Source organism: Panthera tigris, chromosome F3, assembly GCF_018350195.1.
Source record: "Panthera tigris isolate Pti1 chromosome F3, P.tigris_Pti1_mat1.1, whole genome shotgun sequence".
Taxonomy (NCBI): domain Eukaryota; kingdom Metazoa; phylum Chordata; class Mammalia; order Carnivora; family Felidae; genus Panthera; species Panthera tigris.
Window position 1 is genome coordinate 30,717,975 of NC_056678.1, and position 25,573 is coordinate 30,743,547.

General features: G+C 37.6%; 1 protein-coding gene across 1 annotated transcript in view; it reads right to left on the minus strand.

Moving 5' to 3' along the window:
• Positions 1–790: 790 nt before the first annotated feature.
• Positions 791–25,573, minus strand: part of FLVCR1 (FLVCR heme transporter 1) — a 37,160-nt gene continuing 12,377 nt past the window's right edge. Inside the window, exons 4-11 of the mRNA XM_042976508.1 lie at positions 17,867–17,934; positions 16,274–16,377; positions 6,685–6,795; positions 6,080–6,185; positions 5,531–5,642; positions 4,066–4,133; positions 3,819–3,909; positions 791–3,238 (exon numbers count right to left, since the gene is read on the minus strand). Of these exons, the coding sequence (XP_042832442.1) occupies positions 3,820–3,909; positions 4,066–4,133; positions 5,531–5,642; positions 6,080–6,185; positions 6,685–6,795; positions 16,274–16,377; positions 17,867–17,934 (659 nt within the window). The 3' untranslated portion in view covers positions 791–3,238; position 3,819. The remainder of the gene's footprint in view (positions 3,239–3,818; positions 3,910–4,065; positions 4,134–5,530; positions 5,643–6,079; positions 6,186–6,684; positions 6,796–16,273; positions 16,378–17,866; positions 17,935–25,573) is intronic.

Consider the following 25,573-nt stretch of genomic DNA (forward strand, 5'->3'; position numbering starts at 1 on the left):
TTTGATGTAAGTCACTTGAACTTTTCTCTTCAAATCCAAATACTTTTAAGTGGTAATATGTTGCTAGTTACCAATCATTAATGCATAAAAATAGTAGCCAAAACGTTTGAGTGTTGGCTATGTCAAGCTTTCAGCTAAATGTTTTTTCATGTATTATCTCACTGACTCTTATGAAGAATGCACGCCCATCATATCTATTTTTTAATGAAGAAAATTAGAGTTTGGTTTTATTATGTTAATCAGCAAGGTCTTGAGAAAAAATTAACACCTGCTATAGATATAAGGTACCACACAGGCACATGCTCCCAGGAGAAACAGGTAAAGTCTGAAGCTTAGGTGTAGTCTCCCAGATGGCTCCTTGTAGGCACCTATCTGCCCAAGGAGGGGTCAGGCACCAAAAAGCAAGGGGAGGAGATTAATCCCTCACTGCTGTGCTGTTTGAGCACTGACCCTGGTGAACTTGGTCTCCTTGTTGTGCTCCACAAAACACTTGCTCCCTCCTTGGCTCATTCTGAAATCTTAACAGTCCCTTTCCACTCCCCATGTGTACCTAAGTATCAGAACTTAGGGGTGCCTGGGCGGCTCAGTCGGTTAAGTGTCTGACTTCGGCTCAGGTCATGATCTCAAGGTTCATGGGTTCGAGGCCTGCGTTGGGCTCCGTGCTGACAGTGAGGAACCTGCTTCACATTCTGTCTCCTTCTCTCTGCCCCACCCATCTCCCACCTGGCTCACACTCTCTCTCAAAAAATAAATTAACAGCTTAAAATTTTTTTCAAAAAGCCATACAAAATTAACATTAAAAAAATAAATTTATTTCAGGTCTGAAACACTGAAGAACAAGCATACAGACAAATAGTACAAAAAGCAAAATTTCAAACATGAAAGATGACTTCATACAGACAGGAATTCTTCTGGCATATTCTGAGTTTACATATAAACAATATTTTAAAGACATTTCTCCAACATTCACAAAAGGCAAAAGCTAGTATTTTTCTTTTCTGCATAATTTATAAATGCAACAGCTTTTGAAAGCATCCAATTTCTTTCTAAAATTATTCTGTTAAAATTTACAGAAGTGATGGTTACCCAACTCTATTTTCCAAAGATCAGACATAGAATTATATGACATTTCTTGTTTCACAAATTACAGGCAACTTTAACTCAAAATACAGAAAAATTATCAATTCATTTTGCGTTTTGTCACATCCTATTTCATCCTTTTTCTAATCAACAAAGAAAGATACACATGACATATACGCATATGCTTTTTGGAAATAAAGTATTCCAACCTTGATCTGTAGTTTTTTTTCAAAAGCTAGGGAACTCAACAAGTACATGATTGTTTAAAACAACACTGATAGTTCAAAAATAAAAATAATTATTTAGGAGGGATCTTAGGATATCTTTTTGGTCATAAAACCTATAATGTAAATATCTAAGGAAGTTAATGATTCAGCATATTCTGCCTGAGCTATCACCAACTGAATAAAAAAGCTAAAAAAAAAAAAAAAAAAAGATTTTAAATCCCCCAGATGCACAAAGTAACAATCACAGCTGTTAATCCAATTCTCTAGGGGATTTTTCTCTAGCTAGATTTAAGTTCCCACGGTACCCGATTTGGTCTACCCCATGATGAACGGCATTGAAGATGCAAAAAAGGTCTTTGAGATCAAAGTGAATACATTCATTATATGGATAAGGAAAACGCTGCCCAGAGAGTGACAGGGACACAGAGCCAGGTCTGTGACCCAGACAGTCACAGACCCAGAGCTTCTGATTCCCAGCTAAGTTCTTCTGGTGACACATTCTCCAGGAAAGATTCTACATCATCTACTGTCATTTGATTACAGAGAATGTTATAATATCAACATAAAGCAATGCATATAATCTGCCCAAATCAGAATTGCTAATTTACTTCAAGGGCACACCTGATTGGCTTTTTGTTGTTGTTGTTTATGTGGACATAATGTAAATATTATGGCTGTTTAGATGTTAGTATTCTAAAGATATTCCCTATGAGCTTAGAGAGTCAGGTCGTGAACAACATGTAAATTCTCATTGTAAACAAAACGCAGTGGTAGGCACTGTAGAAGCACATTTGGTCCTATTCTCCTTACCCTGAGCATGTGAAAGAGCAGACTTTTGGAACAGTATGTACAGTCGGGTGAAGAAAGGATACACTCCCACAATACACTGCAGGAGCACATACCTGGGCACAGTATTCCTCAAAGGAGAATGGTCATACAGATGTTAGTAGAGAATTAAAGCATCTTAAGAGGTCTTCACTAAATGAGAACTCCTAGGCTAAGTCACCATTGATTTCTTTGCAATACTGAAGCACAAGTATTAGGGATGATACAAGAAAACATGAAACACATTGGATGACATTTTCTTACTACAAAGTTAAATATACAGGCATACCTCATTTTATTGTGCTTTGATTTACTGCACTTCACAGATATTGTGGGTTTGTTTGTTTTTTTCCAACAACTTGAAGGTTTGGGGCAACCCTGAATCGAGCAAGTATATTGGTGCCAATTTTCCAAGCATTTGCTCATTTTGTGTCTGTGTCACATTTTGTAATTCATGCAATATTTCAACCTTTTTCATTATTATTATATTTGTTGTGGTGACCAATGGTGGTGATTATGACTTACTGAAAGCTCAGCTGATGGTTAGCATTTTTTAGCAATAAGTCTTTTTTCACTGAAGGTATGTCCATTGTTCCTTCAGTCTATTGCACACTTACTAGACTACAGAACAGTGTAAACATGACTTTTATGTGTATTGGGAAACCAAAGAATTCATTTGAGTCACTTTACTGTGATATTTGCTTTACTCTGAGTGGTATGGAGCTGAAGTGACAATATCTCCAATCTTGCCCGTGTTGAAAAAAGAGTAAGCAAAGCAGTGGGTACAAAATTACTGTCAAGTTGAAGTGAGAAAATAGTATTAGCATTTATAGCATGGTAGGAAGGCAGTGCAGAGAACTCAAGATAATGAGTCCGTCTGGGCCCCTTAGCTTCATTAGAATTCAAGTCTAAGACCAAAGTCATGGGTTCAACCTGTTCCCACGATAGTTTTGATGGCCACTGACAGTACACGTTACAAAGCACTGTTTAACAAGAATATAAGAAATGGGAAAAATCTTAGAGGTTCCGTGCAGGTGTCATCCCAGTGCTGTCCTTTGATGGGCCAGGAGTGTCGTGTTGGTGTAATGTACTCCTACTGAGGGTCACTGGACAGTAGATCAGAACAATGGAAAGGAGCCAATTAGGAATATATTGGTCACTTGGTTCTAAATTGCATGAAGTCCTATGTGATTTACGGGGATTAGGCCTCCACATTATCATTTCAAATGGACAAATTTTCTCCATTTAAATTGCTTCTCACATACTCATGTAGAGATTCCTGTGTGATGGCTGTCAAGCCATCTTGACCTGAGGGCAAGGATGACAGACACACAGGTTCTAGCTCAAGTGCCACCTCTGATCAAATGGAAGCCTTCCAACCTTCCATTTTCTACAAAGAAACAAAACGAAACAAAACACAACAAAACCACTTTTGGAAAACACACATCAAGAAGCTTACTTTCAGGTTGACAAGAGAGGACTATGAATGGAAGGCTCAGTTGATAAATGGTAGTGTTAATATGAGATGAGCCAAAGTCTGCTAAGCAAAATATTGCTTAAGGTTACAATTAAGCAAGATAATAATTATGGGTCACGTAATAATTTTCAAGTAAGTATCCATATCCCATAACGTTTAAACCAAGCCTTACTGCTCAAGTATCGCATGATGTTAACTTTTTCTTTCACCTCAAATTGCCGATTCTGACTGCTTGGACATCACAATAGTTTTTGATTCTTGGTCTGTGGGACTATCTTCAACTGTATCTTCAACTGGTACCTGCAGAAAGAATCAGGAAATAAAAACAACTTACAGCATCTGGCATCTGCCATTATGACAGATCAATGATTGGCTCAGGAATACAAAATAGCTGACTAGACAGACAGGTTTCACACATTTCTTAATAGTTTAGTCATAAAAATATTCATTACTTACAGCTTTAATATCACCATTTGCAATTCCTATATTTATATTGTGTCTTCTGAGATCAGACTTGATTAATGCTGAAACGGAAAAACCCCAAAGAGGTGATGTTACCAAAGAGCATATATAGATATGCTTTTCTCTAAGCGGCACAAAGTCTTTTTTGATATTGCCAAATTTAGCACACTGTAGTACCATAATATCCAATAGCATCCTTGTAGCATGAAATAATACCAGGGCCTCTCTAAGCCATTAACTTAATTAGCAAATCATTCATTAATGAATAAATACAGGATGCTAGGAACCAAAGATGAAAAGCACAATTCTTTCCATAGAGCACTCGCCCATCTAGGGAAATATTACCATGCAAACAATTATAACACTGTAGGATAACTGCAATAGTGCAGATATGTACAAGGTACAGTGGGAACATGGGAGAAAAAAAGCCCACGTCAGTCCAGAGAAAAATCAGGGAAGGCTTGCCAGGGAAGACATATTTGCATTGAAACTTGAAAAATGAGTAGGAACTTGTCAAGCAGATAAGAAGAGACAGGAAGGCATTCTAGGCAGGCAGCAAACAGGATATGCAAAGAATGTGAGACAGGAATAGAACAGCCAAGAATTTGGCGCCAGAGGGAGTTTGGGACCATTGGAGCATCAAGGACAAGGGGGAGGAGGCAGGAAGTGTGGTTTGCTTGGTAGGTATCCGCACACTGTATAAGAGTTTACGCTGCCGTCTGAGTAGGGAAAAGGACTGCAGAGAGAAATTAACAGAGTGAGATAACAGGAGAAGCCAGCGTGGGTGTGGAAACACTGTGGACATTAAGCCTTGCTTCTAAATCCACTTTTATGCTCATGCACCCGGACAAACTACGGATTAGAGTCCTTTTCCATGCTCCTTCTCTCAAAGTTGGGCACCGCCGTCGTTCCTGCCCATGTCTATTCCGATGACACCTGAGAAGTGTAAGAACTGACTAACCATCCCTTGTGCCGTTTCCACCACCACTCATTCTGGTAACAGCTGACGTGACTGGGCACGTCCTGAGTGCCAGACACCATGCTAGGAGCTTTTCATGAACCTGAACTTCAGTTAATCCTCATAGCAACCCTCCATGGCAGGCTTTTTAATACCCTATTACGTGAATGAGAAAAGGAGGGTATGAGAGTCTAAGCAATTTGTCTAAAGTCACACAGCGAGTGAGCAGCAGAGTCAGAACTCGGGTCCAGGTCTGCCGATTCCAGATCTTTCCCGACTCTTCACACGCTGGCTTTTGTTTTTATGCATAGTAATGGTATTGAAGTTAAAATCTGAAAAATTAATTAATAGATTCATATCCTTGGGAAAGAATAAGTAGTAATCCCGCTTTTTACTTCCTTTCTCCCTTTGAGTTCTGGAAGCCACTGAGAATCAATATACGTGAAAAATATAAAGACGATATGACACAAGTACTTTTGTCAGGAAAATACCCTCATTTACCTGTTAAAATGATGCCTAGAAACATCCAAACACAGAGGAAAATGTTTCCTGCTTTAGGACTATAGTCTGTTGTGAGTTTTCCTTGAGCCAATGTGAACAGAATTCCAAATATCTAAAATAAAATAAGAGGAAATAATTGTTGTTGAATTTGCTTCTTTGAAATAAGTGTAATGTTTTCCTGAGAACTTTTCTTAACTATTTTATTCATATGATTTGGAAAGGCAGAAAGTTTAAACTTCTTATTCACTAGAATACCCAGTAAACTGGGGTGCCTGGGTGGCTCAGTTGGTTGGGCGACCAACTTTGGCTCAGGTCATGATCTCGCAGTTCATGAGTTTGAGCCCTGCATCGGGTTCTGTGCTGACAGCTCGGAGCCTGGAGCCTGCTTTGGATTCTGCGTCTCTGTTTCTCTCTGTCCCTCCCCCACTATGCTCTGTCTCTCTCTCTCTCTCTCTCTCTCTCTCTCAAAAATAAATAAACATTAAAAAAAAAAATTTAGAATAGTCTGTAAACTACTCATCTCAGATTTAAGAGAGGTCAGGGGTTTACCTGTGCGGCAGCATTAAGAAGACCAGATGAGGTGCCTTCAGATTCAGGGTAAGTGATTTCAACAGCAAATTCAAAACCCAATGGGAGGTAACCAGTCATGAAGAAACTAGGAAAATAAATCCAGAATTACAGAAACAATTAACTGAAGGACAATAGCATACACTGTGGCAATCATTCTACTTCTCAGCCCTATTCTAGTGATCAAATAACTAAAGATTTTGAACTTGATGTGTGAAAGCAAGCCCCTATTATTATTCACCAATCAGTCCAAGGACAGAAGAACTGAAAAGCAAAGCAGCTCCTAAGTTTTCCTGTTTCTGAAAAAAAATTACCTCTGATTCGCTAAGTCAGTTGTTTTTCTAACTAAATAATGTTACCTGGACTAAGTAAGGCTTATCATTTTTCACCTGTCATATATACCAAAAAACATTTTCAAACTTTTTGTATTCTAAAGAATTACAAATTTATATGCACAGCACAGATTCTTTAAAGTTTAAAATATTTTTAAGGACATTTGGATGAACTAAAAATTTAAAACCATAGTAGCAATATTTCACAATTATAACAGCATGCTATCATTCCCCCTAAACACATTTGATGCTTACCCAAGCACCCCTCCAGTAACAAACACAACGATACTGTATCCAAGGTCCAATGTGAAAGTAAATATAACCATTCCAAGAAAAGATAAAATGTAAACTATCAGAGTAGTCTGTCTAAAACAAAAAACAAAATTGTTAGTATTTTGTCTGATTTTCCTAGGCATATAAAAATCATGTTACTAACCACTGCTCCATCCATACAGTAATAAATTCCTTGGTTTTCAAAATCAGGTTTCCCTTATATGGAAAAATGTTTCCACCAAAGCATTGACTTTATTTACTTTTATTTTTTTATAATTTATTTTTTAATTTACATCCAAGTTAGTTAGCATATAGTGCAACAATGATTTCAGGAGTAGATTCCTTAATGCCCCTTACCCATTTAGCCCACCCCACCTCCCACAACCTCTCCAGCGACCCCCTGTTTGTTCTCTGTATTTAAGAGTCTCTTATGTTTTATCCCCCTCCCTGTTTTTGTATTATTTTTGCTTCCCTTCCCTTATGCTCATCTGTTTTGTATCTTAAAGTCCTCATATGAGTGCAGTCATATGATATTTGTCTTTCTCTGACTGATTAATTTCGCTTAGCATAATATCCTCTAGTTCCATGCACATAGTTGCAAATGGCAAGATTTCATCCTTTTTGATTGCCGAGTAATACTCCATTGCCGAGTAATACTCCATGGACCCTCGGGCTCTTTCCATACTTTGGCTATTGTTGATAGCACAAAGCATTGACTTTAAAATTTTTTTTTTAATGTTTATTTATTTTTGAGACAGAGAGAGACAGAGCATGAACAGGGGAGGGGCAGAGAGAGAGGGAGACACAGAATCTGAAACAGGCTCCAGGCTCTGAGCTGTCAGCACAGAGCCCGACGCGGGGCTCGAACTCACGGACCGTGAGATCATGACCTGAGCCGAAGTCGACGCTTAACCGACCGAGCCACCCAGGCGCCCCAAAGCATTGACTTTAAAGCTCACGTTTATAAAGCTTACATTTAAGATTCAACAGCAGCAATCAACAAAACTCACACCACATCCAGTGTTCAGACAGGAAGGAATATTCATATGGATAAAATAATTTTTGTGCCACCAAATGGGATAGTTCTGTAGCTGTATCTCAAGATTCAGTTCAAATTTTACCTCTTCCAAAACACCTTTCCTAACCACTGCAGCTTACAAAGTTGTCTCTTCTTCCAAGTTCCCTTATCATTTTAGTAGCTACATAACTGTCACATGACAGACACCTATTGGACTTATGACATTGATTTTAGTCTGTTATATTATTATTGTTTCATATATGCATGTCTTATTTTCCCCTTTTAGACTACAAGTGTCTTAAAGACAGGAATCATATATTGCTTGTCATAATTCCTAGACGAATTATGCCCACAACAGAAGTTTGGTGAATGAATGGCAGTTACTCTGAGAACAAAATCAAGGCCAAAAAGAACATATTCCTATGCCTAGCAAGTTTTCTAATTGTAAAGTGGGCCAAAGACTATAAATAAATTTAATTCTTTACATATGTTCCCTTCATCTACAGATTGAATGGGTTTCACTGTAAGCTAACATTTCATAATAATGAAGCCACAGCAAGTACTATCTTAAATTATGGGAAAACTATCTTGGAGAATTTCAACATTGGAGGTCTTTGGAAGGGCTTACATAATGGTATCAAACAGATCTTGGGCCTTGAAAGGTACAGAAGATATATAGGTGACCGTTCCGTATTTCATTCATTCATTTTATTTCCTTCTATTCATTTATGCACAGTTACATTCATTCATTTCTCCCAAGCATATGGGGAGTTTCTGCCTGTTAAAAAGTGTAGCTACTGTTGGCCTAGGGGCCCAAGATGGAAGGCTAGGAAGACCCTGAACTCATGTCCTCCCGCAGACACGTAGAATCCATGCATAGAGCAATTCCTCCTGAAGAAGACCTTAGGGCTGATTGAACAGTTTCTGCATAATAGAACATAGAGGGACCATGTAGAGAACAGCAAGAGAGACAGAGGCAGGGTAACAATGGGAACCCCACTGCAGACCCTATGATTTGCAGTAGGAGAGACATCACAGAACTGTCCCCCATGCAGATTCGTCTGGCCTGGGGCACAGCAAAGTAAAAAAACAAAACAGTGGTTTAAAGGGCAACTTTTACTACTAGAACATCTACCGAACAATGGGGAAACTGCTGGAACTCACTTTGGGTTTGGAGATGCCAGTGAGCACCACTGTTTACATTCCTCCTCCCCCTGGAGAGCACAGATGGGAACAGAGTCCAGGCCCCTAGCAATCTGTCCTGCAAGGGGAACCCTCCCAGACTGTATCTGCTCCAACTCTACTTGTCCCACCAGGCTGGCCTTTGGCACGGAGCACCCCAGGATCTTTGGCTTGGACCAAATGCAGCTCCGGCTAATCAGCCAAAGCAGCCAGGCACACAAATTCTACACAGGGGATGTTATTACATAAGTCCACTCCTTCAAGACCAGGAGAGGTAGCTTTCCATCTAACTCACAGAAACAAACACAGAAGGTCAGACAAAAGAAGGGAGAGGAATATGTCTCAAAGAAAAGCATAAAAGAGAAATCTCAGAAAAAGAACTAAATAAGACAGGGATAAGTAAGTAATGTACCTGACAGAGTTCAAAGTAATGGTCAGAAAGATACTCACAGGACTTGAGAGAGGAGTGGACAAACTCATTGAGAACTTCAAAAAAGAGACACAAAATATAAAAAAGAAGCAACCAGAGGTGAAGAATATAATGACCGAGATGAAAAACAAACCATAGGGAATCAATAAGCAGATTAGAGAACGCAGAAGAATGAATCAGCGATCTGGAAGATACTCAAGCTAAACAACAAAAAAGAAAAAAGAATTTTTAAAAATAAGGAAGTTAAGGACCTCTGGGACAACATCAAGCATACTAACATTTGCATTAGAGAGGTCCCAGAAAAAGAAAAGAGCAGAAAACTTATTTGAAGAAATAATAGCTGAAAACTTCCACAACCTGGAGAAAAAAAACAGACATCCAATTCCAGGAAACAAAGAGAGCCCCAAAGAAGATGAACCCAAGGAGGACCACACCAAGGCACATAATAATTAAAACGTCAACAAGTTAAAGAATCTTAAGGGCAGCAACAGAAAAGTAAATACTTATGTACATGGGGAGCTCCATAAGGCTATCAGCTGATTTCTCAGCAAAAACTTTGCAGGGCAGAAGGGAGTAGCAGGATATATTCAAAATGCTGAAAGGAAAAAACCCACAATGAAGAATACTCTACCGGGCAAGATTATCATTCAGAATTCAAGGAGAGATAAAGAGTTTCCAAGACAAATAAAAGTTAAAGGAGTTCATCACCACTACACCGGCCTTACAAGAAATGTTAAAGGGACTAATGAAGCCCAACACAGGGCTCGAAGCAATAAACTGTGAGATCATGACCTGAGCCAAAATCAAGAGTCAGGTGCTTAACCAACTGAGCCACCCAGGAGCCTCTAAAAGGACTACTGTAAGCAGAAAAAAAAAAAAAGGCCATAAATAGAAGTAAGATAACTATGAAAGGAAAAAATTTCATTAGCAAAGGCAAACATATAGTAAAGGAAGTAGATCAATCACTTATAAAGCTACTATAAAGATTAAAAGACAAAAGTAGCAAAATCAATTATATCTACAAAAATTAGCTGAGGGATAAAAATTAAAAGATGCAAATATAACATCATATACCTAAAAAGTGGAGGGGGGAGTAAAAAAATAGTGCTTTCAAAATGCATTTCAACTTAAGCAACCATCAACTTCAAATAGGCTGCTATATACATGGGATGTTATATATGAATCTCATGGTAACAACACACCCAAAACCTATAATAGAGACACAAAAAATAAAGAGAAAGAAATCCAAGCATAACACTAAAGAAAGTCATCAAATCACGAAGAGAGCAAGAAAGGAACAGAGAAGAACTACAAAAACAGTCGTAAAACAATTAAAATGGCAGTAAGTATATATGCATCAATAATTACTTTAAATATTTTTTTTGGGGGGGTGGCGCCTGGGTGGCTCAGTCGGTTAAGCATCTGACTTCAGCACAGGTTGTGATCTCACAGCTTGTGAGGTCAAGCTCTGCACTGGGCTCTGTGCTGACAGCTCAGAGCCTGGAGCCTGCCTCAGATTCTGTTTCCTCTTCTCTCTCTGCCCCTCCCCTGCTTGTGCTCTGTCTCTCTCAAAAAATAAATAAACATTTTAAAAAAAGGTCTAAAAATATCTTTTTTTTAAATGTTTTATTTTATTCTTGAGAGCCAGAGATGGAACATGAGTGGGGAAGGGGCAGAGAGAGACAGAGAGACACAGAATCTGAAATAGGCTCCAGGCTCTGAGCTGTCAGCACAGAGCCCGACATGGGGCTCAAACCCACAAACTGTGAGATCACAACCTGAGCTGAAGCTGAACACTTAACTGACTGAGCCCCCTAGGCACCCCGCATCAATAATTACTTTAAATGTAAATAGACTAACTGCTCCAATCAAAAGACGTAAGGTGACAGAATGGATGAAAACAACAAGACCCATCTATATGCTGCCACCAAGAGATTCATTTGGGATGGAAAAAGACATTTCATGCAAGTGGGAGCAAAAAAAAAAAATGCTGGGGTAGCAACATTTAGGTTAGGCAAAATACTTTACTTAAAAAAAATTTTTTTTAACCTTTATTGTTTTTTGTGTGTGGTTTTTTTTGTTTTTGTTTTTGTTTTTAACGTTTATTTATTTTTGACACAGAGAGAGACAGAGCACGAACGGGAGCGGGGCAGAGAGAGAGGGAGACACAGAATGGGAAGCAGGCTCCAGGCTCTGAGCCATCAGCCCAGAGCCCGACGCAGGGCTCGAACTCACGGACCGCAAGATCGTGACCTGAGCTGAAGTCGGATGCTTAACTGACTGAGCCACCCAGGCACCCCTAACATTTATTGTTGAGAGAGAGAGAGACAGAGCATGAGTGAGGGAGGAGCAGAGAGAGAAGAAGACACAGAATCTGAAGCAGGCTCCAGGTTCTGAGCTGTCAGCACAGAGCCCGATGCAGGGATTGGATTCGCAAACCATGAGATCATGACCTGAGCCAAAGTCGGATGCTTAACTGACTGAGCCACCCAGGCGACCCTAGACAAAATACTTCAAAACAAAGATTATAAAAGGAGACAAACAAGGGCATTGCATAATGATAAAGGAATCAATCCAACAAAAAGGTATAATAATTGTAAATAACTATGCACTCAACATAGAAGTCCTAATTATATAAAGCAAATATTAACAAACATAAAGGGAGAAATTGAGTAATACAGTAACAGTAGGGGACTTTAACACGCCCCCCCCCATACTTACATTAATGGATAAATCACTCAAACAGAAAATAAGTAAACAGTGGCTTTGAACGATCCATTAAAACCAGATAAACTGAACATACATACAAAGCATGCCATCTAAAAACAGTAGAATACACATTCTTTTCAAGTGCACATGGAAAATTCTCTAAGATATATCACATGTTAGGCCACGAAACAAGTCTCAATCAATTCAAGAAGACTGAAATCATATCAAGTATCTTTTTTGACCACAATGGTATGAAACCAGAAATCAAGAATAAATTTAAAAATTATAATGATGCCTGGGTGGCTCAGTCATTTAAGTGTCCGACTTTGGCTCAGGTCGTGATCTCACGGTTCGTGAATTCAAGCACCACATCAGGCTCTCTGCTATCAGCACAGAATCTGCTTCGGATCCTCTGTTTCCCCCTCTCTGCTCCTACCCTGCTTGCTCATGCTCTCTCTCTCTCTCTGTCAAAAGTAAACATTTTTAAAAAATACAAGAAGAAACTGGAAAAAACACAAACACATGGAAGTTAAGCAATATGCTACCAAATAACCAAAGGGACAATGAAGAAATCAAAGAGAAAATTAACATACCTGGAAACAAATGAAAATGGGAACACAGTAGCTCACAATCTTTGGGACAAAGAAAAAGCAGTTCTAAAAGGGAAGTTTATAGTGATACAGGCCTTCAAAAAGCAAGAAAAATCTCAAATAAATGATCTAAACTTATACCTAAAGGAACTAGAATAAGAACAAAGAAAGTCCAAAGTCAGTTGAAGGAAAGAAATAATAAAGAACAGAGCATAAATAAATGACATAGAGACTATAAAAGATTATGACACTAAGAGCCAGTTCTTTGAAAAGTAAGCAAAATTTACATAGCTTTAGCCATACTCATCAAGAAAAAAGAGGAGAACCAAATAAATAAAGTCAGAAATGAAAGAAATTACAACTGACACCAGAGGAATACAAAGGATTATAAGAGAATACCATGAAAAACTGTATGCCAAAAAATTGGACAACTCAGAAGAAATGGATAAATTCCTAGAAACATGTAATTTTCTAAGACTGATTCAGGAAGAAGTAGAAAAATCTAAAGACTGGTTGTTAGTAACAAAAATGAATCACTAATCAAAAACCTCCCAAGGGCAAAAGTCTAGAACCAGATGAATTCACAGGTGAATTCTACCAACATTTAAAGAGCTAATATCTATACTTCTCAAACTATTCCAAAAAATATAATAAGAAGGAACATTTCCAAATTCATTTTATGAGGCCAGCATTACAATGCTACTGAAACCAGACAAAGACCTTACAAAAAAGAAAATTACAGACTAATATCCCTGATGAACATAGCTGCAATCCTCAACAAAAATATTAGCAAACTGAATTCAACAATACATTAAAAGGATCAGGTAGGATTTTTTCCAGGGATGCAAGGATGATTCAATAGCTGCAAATAAATCAATGTGATGCACCACATTAACAAAATCAACAATAAAAATCATATGATCAACTCAACAGATGCAGAAAAAGCATTTGACAAAATTCAACATTCATTCATGATAAAAGCTTTCAACAAAGTAGGTTTAGAGAGAACATACTTCAACTTAATAAAACCCATATGTGACAAAAATACAGTTAACATCATAATGATAAAAAGTTGAAAACTTTTCTTTAGATGAGGAACAAGACAAGGATGGCCATTCTCACCTCCTTTATTCAACATAGTATTGGAAGTCTTAGTCACAACAATCAGACAAGAAAAAGAAATAAAAGGCATCCAAATTGGTAAGAAAGAAGTAAAACTGTCCCTATTTGCAGATGATATGATACTATATATGCCTAAAGACTCCACCAAAAACTATTAGAACAAATGAATGAATTCAGTAAAGTTGCAGGATATGGAATTAATATACAGACTCTGTTGTGTTCTTATACAATAATAACAAAGTACCACGAAAAGAAACTGAGGAAACAATCCCATTCACAACTGTATTAAAAAGAAAATGAACCTACAAAAACCCCAAATAGCCAAAGCAACCTTGAGAAAGAATAAAACCGAAAGTATCATAATCCCACATTTCAAATTATACTACAAATTTATAATAATCAGAACGGTATGGTACCGGCCCAAAAATAGACACAAAGACCAATAAAACAGAATAGAGAGTCAGAAATAAACCCACGCTTACACAGTGAATTAATCTATAAGAAAGGAGGCAAGAAACATAGTCTCTTCAGTAACTGGGTGCTGGGAAAACTGGACACCCACATGCAAAAGAATGAAACTAGAAAAGTTCCTCACACCATACACAAACATAAAATCAAAATGAATTAAAGACCTAAATGTAAGACCTGAAGTCATAAAACTCCTAAAAGAAGACACATAGTAACCTCTTAGACATTCTCCTTAGCAATATTTTTCTGTATTTGTTTCCTCAAAGGAAACAAAAGCAAAAATAAACTATTAGAACTATATCAAACTAAAAAGCTCTTCTATAGCAAATGAAACTATCAAGAAAAGGAAAAGGCAACTTACTGAATGGGGGAGAGATTTGCAAATGATATATACAATAAAGGATTAATATCCAAAATTATATAAAGAACTAATACAACTCAACACCAAAAAACCAAATAATTCAATTGAAAATTGAGGACCAGAATAGACATTTTCCCAAAGGCATATAGATGGCCAGCAGACACACAAAAAGATGCTCAACATCACTAATCATCAATGAAATGCAAATCAAAACCATAATGAAATGTCACCACATACTTTTCAGAACGGCTAGTATCACAAACACAAGAAATAACAAGTGTTGGTGAGGATGTGGAGAAAAGGGAATCCTTGTGCACTGTTGGTAAATGTAGCTTGATGCAGCCACCATGGAAAACAGTATGGAAGTTCCTCAAAAAATTAAAAATTGAAATACTACATGATCCAGTAATTCTACTTCTGGGCTTTCCCCCAGGAAAATAAAAACACTAATTCAAAAAGATATGTGCATTCCTCTTGGGATGAGCATTGGGTGTTGTATGTAAGCAGTGAATCATGGGAATCTACCCCCAAAACCAAGAGCACACTGTATACACTGTATGTTACCTAACTTGACAATAAATTATGTTTGAAAAAATAATAATAAAAGCTAGAAAATGAGAAAAAAAAGATATGTGCACTCCTATGTTTACTGCAGCATTATTTATAATAGCCAAGATATTGAAGCAACCTAAGTGTCCACTGATAGATGAATGAATAAAGAATATGTATGTATTTACATACATAAATGAATAAAGAATACACACACATACAATGGAACATTAGCTGTAAAAAAAGAATGAAATCTTGTCATTTGCGACAACATGGATGGACCTTGAAGGCATTATGCTAAGTGAAATAAGTCAGACGGAAATACAGAAATACCATATGATTTCACTTACATGTGGAATCTAAAAAACAAAATGAATGAACAAACAAACAGAAACAGACTCATAAATACAGAGAACAAACTGGTGATTGTAGGAGTAGGGGGGTGTGGGCAAAAGAGGTGAAGGAATCAAGAGATACAACCTCCAGTAATAAAATAAATAGGCCATGGGAATGGAAAGTAGAGAATAGGGAATATAGTCAATAATATAAGAACTTTGTATAGTGACAGATGGTAACTACATTTATCATGGGGAGCATTTAGTAATGAAAATAATTGTTCCCCTATGTTTACTGCAGCATTATTTACAATAGCCAAACTATGGAAGCAGCCCAAGTCAATCGATAGATGAATGGGTAAAGTATATACACACAATGGCATATTATTCAGCCATAAAAATATGAATGAACTCTTGGCATTTGCCACGACATGGATGGAGCTAGAGAGTATAATGCTAAGCGAAATCAGTCAGTCAGAGAAAGACTAATACCATATGATTTCACTCATATGTGGAATGTAAGAAAGAAACCAAACAAAGGAAAAAAAAGAGTGAGAGAGACAAACCAAGAAACAGACTCTTCAGTATAGAGAACAAACTGATGGTTACCAGAGGGAAGGTAGATAGATAGATAGATAGATAGATAGATAGACTTCACTTAGAAGAGAAGGGAATCTAAGAACGTCTAAAATCCAAGTCTTTCAGTAATAATAACACTTCTTAAATTTCTGAAAATAAAAATCACAGTCTCCATTAAACCCAAAATACCTTAGGTTGTACACCGTACATTTATCTACCATCACTTACTTGTATATTTTGGTATAATCAAGCCAAAAGCCACAAAGAATAGAGCCCACCATTCCAGCCACTACCAATGTTAGCCCAATCTTTCCAGCATTCACTTCTTCTCCCTTAAAAAAATTTTCATAAGAAGTTAATCAGATACTTCTTGAATGGATCAAGAAAATGTGGTATATATATATACAATGGAATACTACTCAGCAATCAAAAAGAACATCTTGTCATTTGCAACAATGTGGATGGAACTAGAATGTATTATGCTAAGCAAAATAAATCAGAGAAAAAGAAATATCATGATTTCACTTATATGTAGAATTTAAGAAACAAAACATGATGAACATAGGGGAAGGGAAGGAAAAATAAGATAAAATGGAAAGGGAGGCAAACCATAAGAGACTCTTAAATACAGAAAACAAATTGAGGGTCGCTGGAGGGGTGATAGGCATTAGTGAGGGCACTTGTTGGGATGAGCACTGGGTGTTACATGTGAGTGATGAATCATGGGATTCTGCTCCTGAAACCAATACTACATTGTATGTTAATTTGAATTTAAATAAATTAATTAAAAAACAAAAATCAAAAGAAGTTAATCAGATACTTCTAATTCAAATAGATCTTTCACATTCCCATACATTCCACAGTCAATGGAAATAATCAGATAAAATTAAGCATAGAATATAGTGGGAAATTTAGTATATCTGTTAGGTGAGTGGGTTAGGGGGCAGGTAACGAACATGTGAAGGGCATTCTATTTTCAAACCAGAAAAAAAGAAAACCTAAAATGTGGGAGAAATCAAAAGAAATTTTTCTCATTCCTCCATGGTTAGAAAATGCAATGATCTTTGTTAGAATTCACAGAAGTCTGAGGAGATTAATCTGTTTTTATATATTACAACTGCTTTCTCCTTTCAAAAGAAAAGAGAGGTCACAGCTTGATATTTACTTCTTTATATTTGGATTGGTTTCCTTTAAAATTGTCTCTTTGTCTTTTCCCATATAACCAGTCACATTTTTTTAAAAAAGTATTGAGTGCCTGGGTGGCTCAGTTGGTTAAACATCTGACTTCAGCTCAGGTCATGATCTTGCGATCAGCGGGTTTGAGCCCCACGTCGGGCTCGGTGCTGACAGCTCAGAGCCTGGAGCCTACATTAGATTCTGTGTCTCCCTCTCTCTCTGCCCCTCCCCCACTCATGCTCTCTCGCGCGCGCTCTCTCTCTCTCTCTCAAAAATAAACAAACATTAAATTTAAAAAAAAGTATCAAAAAAAGACTTAGGTATTATCACTGTAATAATAACCTCTGCTTTCCATTTTGTGTGCTTTATAAATTAGATTAAATGTATTCTCAATTAAAACAAATATAAATCTCTTAAAAGCAATAAGGTCATAAACCTTTTTTTTCAAGATTTTATTTTTGAGTAATCTCTATACCCTATGTGGGGCTCGAACCTACATCCCCGAGATGAAGAGTCGCACACTCCATTGACTGAGCCAGCCGGTTACCCTATAAATCTTTAATCTTATGATCACACTAACAGGAATCACACTGCTTAAGAAACATTCTTGGCCAGGCATGTGACACGGCACAGACAGACACTTACCTTGTAATATGTCAATATCATTTGATTCAATAATGTTGAGACTGAATAAAATGCTCCAGTTATGATACCTACAATAACAAACAGAAAATTGTAAATGCACCACTTACTAGCTCATAATGTGATATGAGCACTCTGGGGCAATTGTGAAAATAGCATGTATTTCCTAGACAGCTGACAGAAAACTAAAATCTCTTGCCATTCCCTTTCAGGATATGGAGTGATCAATTTAATACCTAAACTTACTAGAGATTACAATAGTAAAATTCTGTCATTACATCATTTATTATTACTGAGACTCAGATATGCCAACCATAAATAATGTCTCCATGCATAACACTGTATATAGCCATCAAGCACTGAACAGATTGCTTATTGAGCACCTACAGTGTACTCGAGCTAATGAATGTTCAAACAGAAGACAGAATCCCTACTTCAGAGATGTCACCCCTGCATCAAAGACTTCAAGGCAATTAGTAAAATAATATTAATTACAGAATATGTAAAAAGGGAAAAATAAAAACAGCTGGTTATCAGAAAGCACATGGCTACGTCTGAATCTTGAGGATTCCTGGCATATCTTGCATGACTTTAGGTAAGCCTCTCAACCTAGCAAGACTTAGGTTAATTCTTTCTTTCTCTTTATTATTAAATATTTCAAGCATAGAAAATAGTGCAGATAGTAATTTAGCAAATGCCCTTACTCATCACCCAGCTTCATAAACCCTTAACATTTTGCCATTTTTGCTTTAGATTAACTTTTTAGATCTTCTCTAATCCTGTTCTTCTCTCTTATTCTTTCTCAGAAGTAACTCCTTGCCTGATGTCAGCGCTTATCGTTTTAGATATTATATGTGTATCATCTGCAGCTTGCTCTTATCACTCAATATTATGATTTTGAGATTTACCTGAGGCAATACTTTAAATTCTGGTTCATTAGTTTTCTCTACTATTTAATAGTCCATTGTGTGAAAAATACTGCAATTTAATGATCTCTTGTAAAGTCAATAGACACTTAAGGCTTTTCCCTATTTTTCGCTATTTAAAATAATATTGCAATGAATATTATGTTTTTGTTATTACATATAAGGATTTCTCTAAGTCTATATCTAGGAGCAGAATGTCTATTTTCTGGATAGAGCGAAATTGCTCTTTCAAACAGTTTTATCAGTTTATACTACTCGCAGAGTTCCTTTACTCCATATTCTTGCCATATTTGTTTTCTCTAGATTAAAAAATATTTATTTTTTTGCCAACTTGAATACATGTAATATTATTTCTTACTCTGTCTTGATTTGCATTGCTTTGATAAGTAATAAGGTTTAGCATCATACATGAGTAATACACAAACACATAAAGGCCTTCTGGTTCCCTTAAATTGTTTGTTCTCTTCTCACTGAGTGGTATGAGCTATTTTTACATTGTAGGTGTTAATCCTTTGTTGGTTATATGCACCACAGACACTTTCTCATGCTTTATGTCTTGTCTTTTCACTTTTTATGGTGTCTTTTCATTTCATTGTATTTTTTTCTACTGTTTACTTATTTCTGAGAGAGAGAGAGAGAGTGTGTGTGTGAGCAGGGGAGGTGCAGAGAGAGAGAGGGAGACACAGAATCTGAAGCAGGCTCCAAACTCTGAGCTGTCAGCACAGAGCCCGACGCGGGGCTTGAACTCATGAACTGCAAGATTGTGACCTGAGCTGAAGTCAGATGCTCAACAGACTGAGCCACCCAGGGCCCCCCGTGATATCTTTTTAGAAAAGACCATTATCTTAATGTAATCATACTTATCAATCTTTTTCTTTAGGGTTTATGTTTTATTATTTTTTAAGATTTTATTTTATTACAATTTTTTTTAATTTTAATTTTTTATTTTTGCGAGAGAGAGCATTGTGTGAGTGGGGAAGGGGCAGAGAGAGAGGAAGACACAGAATCCAAAACAGGCTCCAGGCTCTAAGCTGTCAGCACAGAGCCCGACGTGGGGCTCGAACCCATGAACCATGAGATCATGACCTGAACCGAAGTCGAATAGTTAACCGACTCAGCCACCCAGGTGCCCCATTTATTTTTTTTATTTTAGAGAGACAGGGAGTCTAAGTGGGGGAGAGGGGCAGAAGGAGAGAGAGAGAGAGAGAGAGAGAGAGAGAGAGAGAGAGAGAGAGAATCTTAAGCAGGCTCCATGCTCAGTGCAGAGCTCAACATGCAGCTTGATCCCACGACCCTAGAATCATGACCTGAGCCGACGTCAAGAGTTGGATGCTCAACTGACTGAGCCACCCTGATGCCCCAAGATTTTATTTTTAAGCACTCTTTATACCCAACGTGGGACTTGATACTCACAACCTCGAGATCAAAAGCTGCATGTTCTGCGAGCCAGCCAGGTGCCCTTGTGTTTTTTACATGAGAAATTCTTTCTAAGAATACTAAAGCCAGTTTCTAAAACATGTGCTTCTAAAACTTTAAAGTTCTAATTTTTACCCTTTCGTCTTTAATCCACTGTGATTCATTTTTTGTTCATGGTATGACATAGAGAGCTAATTTGACTTTATTGCTCAATTATCCCAGGACAATTGGCTGTATAGTTTCTCTTGTACCAAACATCTAGTTTTCATATATGCACCTTCTAGTCATTGGAGATGACTGCAAATACAGCAGTCCTCTCTTGTGTGCAGGGGGTATGTTCCAAGTCCCCCGGTGGATGCCTGGAACTGCAGAGGGCACCAACCCTATGCATACTGTTTTTCCTATACATACATACACACCTATATTAAAGTTTAATTTATACATTGGCAGAGTAAGAGATTAACAACAGTACCTAATAAAAGAACAGAACAATTATAACAATATACAGTAATAGAAGCTATGTGAATGTGGTCTCTCTCAATATCTTATTGTACTGTTTTCGTCTTACTGTGGATTAAAGACAAAGTGCCTATGTGATGAGATGAAGTGAGGTGAATGACACGGTGTGACTGAGTGTCAGGCTACCGCTGAGCTTCTGTGGACAGGCCAGAAGGAGTTACCCCTGCTTCCTGACTGCGGTTGATCGCGGGTAACTGAAACCACAGAAGAGGAAACTAGGCACAAGGGAGGATCACTGTATAGTGGTTTTTTTCCTTCCAGGGACCTAGTGCCATGGCCATATGACTTTAAATGTGATCAAAAGTGACGTTACCCATTTGCTGCCCTAGTAATCACAACAGCCTGTGCCAAGATGTCATCCTGGATCCCTGAGTTAACTGACGAGCAGAGCCTTGCTGCCGATTCACAATGGACATTGTATAGTATTGGCAATAAATACATTTTTGATGTGTTAGGCCACTGAGGTTTTTTTGGCAGAATTTCATTGCTACAATACAACCTAGCCTGCAAACAGACACAGGGGTAGATCGCTGGGATCTCTACTCTGTTGCGGTAACCTAATGGTCTGTCCTTTGATTTTACATGGCATCTTTTTTTTAATTTTTTTTCAACGTTTATTTATTTTTGAGACAGAGAGAGATAGAGCATGAACGGGGGAGGGTCAGAGAGAGGGAGACACAGAATCCGAAACAGGCTCCAGGCTCTGAGCTGTCAGCACAGAGCCCGATGCGGGGCTCGAACTCACGGACCGTGAGATCATGACCTGAGCCGAAGTCGGCCGCTTAACCGACTGAGCCACCCAGGCGCCCCTACATGGCATCTTAATAATCATTGTTTTATATATCCTGATATAAGAATGCGCCCTCAACTTGGTCTTCAACAAAATTATCTTTGCTCTTGGCCCTTACTTCTCTCACAGGAATTTTAGAAGTAGTCAAGTTCCATTACAAACCCTGTGTATACAGAAGATTGCAAAAGGAGACCTATAGCTATCTAAAGATCATATCAAAAAACCCTGAGTAACTGGCCTTTGTTGCTCATGTCCCATTGAGTTCAGGAATATATAGGGACCCAGCTAGGTTAGCCTGGAGAGGCCAAGGAAAACAAAGAAGGTCTGTGCTCTGGCCTGGGGGTCCTCTACTGTGCTGTATCCTATGGGATCTTGAATCTATTCCAGACCGGAGTAAGGAGAGCAAGAGTCTGGATAAGAATTATAATAGCAAGAGATAGTGTTATCTGAGCCTAGAATATATTATTTTTCTGAGTTTCAGATAGCAAGTAGCAATAGTTGGCATAGTAAGGGATACAATTTTTCTCCAAATAGCCCTACCTCAAAAACAATGTTAGCTTGGACTATTTGGTTCCTAAGTTTTGGATATTGTATATAATCCTGAAAACCTATCTCAGGAGTATAGTCCCTATCCAGACCATCCCATGTGCAACTCTGCTCCAACTTTCAATATATAATACTAGACATTGAGGGAGACAGGTGCACTGCTAAAAGGTGGGATGTGACTCACTCATTCAAAATTATGATCCCTAACTCTTACTCCTCTGGTGAAGACTATGAGGTCAAGAAAGTTTTCCAACTGTCCTGGGGATTATTATTAAACTCTCCACGGTTTTTCCCAACCCCTTCTTTCTAATTCCTTCAACAAGAAAATTCTGTTTAGTGTCCTAATTAGTGCCTGTATCTGGCTTTTCTGTCAATCCAAATCCGCAACTGTCATTTATTAATACAGTGGTTCTGTAACGTTAACTGCCATCACTATAGTCTCAAGTCTTCTATAAACATAGCTCTCCATTTAATTGAGGTCTTCTCTTGTCTTTTAATGTGTTCTAATTTTCTAATTTACAAAGTTCTTTTGTTGGATTTTTTTCCTAGACATCTTATAGTGTTGGCTGCTGTTATAAAAATATCTTTTTATAGGAATACAATTCTTATCAGGGTGCCTTGGTGACGCATTCATTTAAGCATCTGATTCCTGATTTGGGCTCAGGTCATGATCTCATGGTTCATGGAATAGAGCCCTAGGTTGGGCTCCGCCCTGAGTGTGGAGCCTGCTTGGGATTCTCTCCCTTCCTCTCTCTCTGCCCCTCTACCCACCAAAATAAAGAAATAAACATCTTTTTAAAAAGGAATACAATTCCTATAAATACATAGGAATGTAGTTGATATTTTCACATTGTCAGATTATCTACTAATCTTGCTGAACTCATTCTTATTAGTTTTAATAGTTATCTGTAGGTTCTCTTGCATTATTTTTATAGATCAGGGGGTCAGTAAACATTCTCTGCAAAGGGCCAGACAGTAAATATCTTTAGCTTTGCAGGTGCTGGGGTCTCTGATGCAACTACTCAGCGCTACCCTTGCAGCTCAAAAGCAGCAATAGACAATATGTAAACAAACAAAACTTTATTTATAAAAACAGGCAACAGAGTTGACTCATAGGCCATAGTTTGATGACTTTTGATAATCAACATAGTTGATTATAGTGTATATAATCATATTATCTATGAATAATAGCAACTTTCTTCTTTTCAACTCATCTACTTTTAAATTTTGTGTTAGTGAGCCAGCCAGAACTTCCATCTGGATGATGAATAAAAGCGATGACACAGACATCCTTGTTTTAAAGCATAGTGCTGCTCCTAAGGTTCTGCCTTTAGAATGATGTCTAGTAGAGAGTTTTTGTAGGTAAACTTTATCAGATTCATAAAGTTCATTTTTCTTTGCAGTTTGCTAAGTCTTTAATCAACGGGTATTGAATTCTATCAAATGCTTTTCCTTCAGCTATTGGGCAAATTTTCCTCTTTGATCTTTTACTGCAATAAATTATATTCATGAATTTCTAGTGTTAAATCAGTTTAGTACAACATCATTTCTTAAACCAAACTCGGCCAGGATGTATTGTCATTTTTATAAATTGCTAACGTAGCTTAGCTAATATTTTATTTTGCATTTTTACATTTTTTTCATAAGTGAAATTGACCTATAATTCTTTTCTTGCACTGTTCCTGTCTGATTTTGGTATCAAGGATATACCAGCCTCACAAGGAAGCAGATGATACCAGTGATTGTCTCCAGGGAGGGGAACTCCCTGGAAACAGAGAGGTAACCTGGGGACAGAGATGGGGGAAGACTGGTTTTTCATTGTACGCCCTTTGTACCTTGTGAATTTTATACTGTGTGCACTATGCATCCTTTGTAACCTACTAAATTTTGTACAAATAAATAAAATTTAGAATTAAGAAAAGAGAACTCTGATCCTTTATAAAATAGGTATAATATTTCTATCTCAAAAAAGTTAGATAAAATAATATATAGGGAAGTCCTTTATAAATTTCAAAAAAAAAATAAAAAATTTTCACCTTATCACTTATGTATAATCAAGGAAGTACTAAATGATGTGTTACAAAAGAAATGACTCTTAAACTGTTGTTCGCTTTTTAGATGTTTATATTACGTCCCCAGTTGGATTCTAATTTCTTCAGGGAAGAAATCACATACTATGCTTCTTTTTAGCCCACACAGTATCTAGAGCACTACTCTACAGTCATTGTTGATAATTACTGATGGAATAAACAAATAAATGAATGAGTAACAAAATGAACAATAAGTGAGGCAAACATTAAGTTGGCTCTTGTAGGATCACTTAGTGGAAAAAAGGAGCACATTTCAGGTAAAAGGAGTAATGGCACAAAATTACAGAGACTAGTATTAACAGTGTATATGCACGCGGAGGCATGTTTGTGTATGTGTGTGTCTGTGACAAGGGGTTGGTTATAAATGGACTGAAAGAAAGTTTTGTCTTGGGAAACAGTGAGAGACAAAAGAAGGTAGGAATCTTTCTTCCTTAAGTGATAGGCTACAATACAGAGAAAGACAGATGCCATATGTTTTCACTCTTATGTGGATCCTGAGAAACTTAACAGAAACCCATGGGGGAGGGGAAGGAAAAAAAAAAAAGAGGTTAGAGTTGGGAGAGAGCCAAAGCATAAGAGACTCTTAAAAGAACAAACTGAGGGTTGATGGGGAGTGGGAGGGAGGGGAAGGTAGGTGATGGGCATTGAAGAGGGCATCTTTTGGGATGAGCACTGGGTGTTGTATGGAAACCAATTTGACAATCAATTTCATACATTAAAAAAAAAAATGATAAGCTACAGAAATGAATTTGTTCTTATAGATAAAAATGACCCACTGTATTTACTCTACTTCCCAGTTACGTGTTTTAGGGTTAAGCTAACCAACAGAAGTAACCAGCAAAATTAAGAAAAGGAACTATGACATACTAAAGTATTAATGATGATATGACATAACATCTGGGGATCTGCTTAAAAAATATTCCAGGAAAAAAGTAGAGGAAAGAAATAAAGCAAGAATGGTGAAATGCTGATCACTGAAGCTGGGTGATGATGGGTACACAGGGACTCACCATACTAAACGCTCTACTTTGGTGTTGAACAATTTGTACTAAAAAAAAGAAAAAAAGATGAAGTAATCCTGGTAAAAGGGTGAGTGTTTAGATGAGGGCATAATTTTTAACCACTTGTAAAACAGTTATGTACTAGGGTGTGCACTCCCAAAAAGATGTAAAAAAGAGAACAGCAGTGAGTGACTTCTGAAGACAAGACAGAAATAAGGGGTGTTGGCAGTTGATACAAACAGAGTTAACATGAAAAACAAAGAACAGGGGCACCTGGGTGGCTCGGTCAGTTAAGTGTCCCACTTTGGCTCAGGTCATGATCTCACGGCTCCTGAGTTCGAGCCCCGCGTCGGGCTCTGTGCTGACAGCTCGGAGCCTGGAGCCTGCTTCGGATTCTGTGTCTCTCTCTCTCTCCCTCTCTC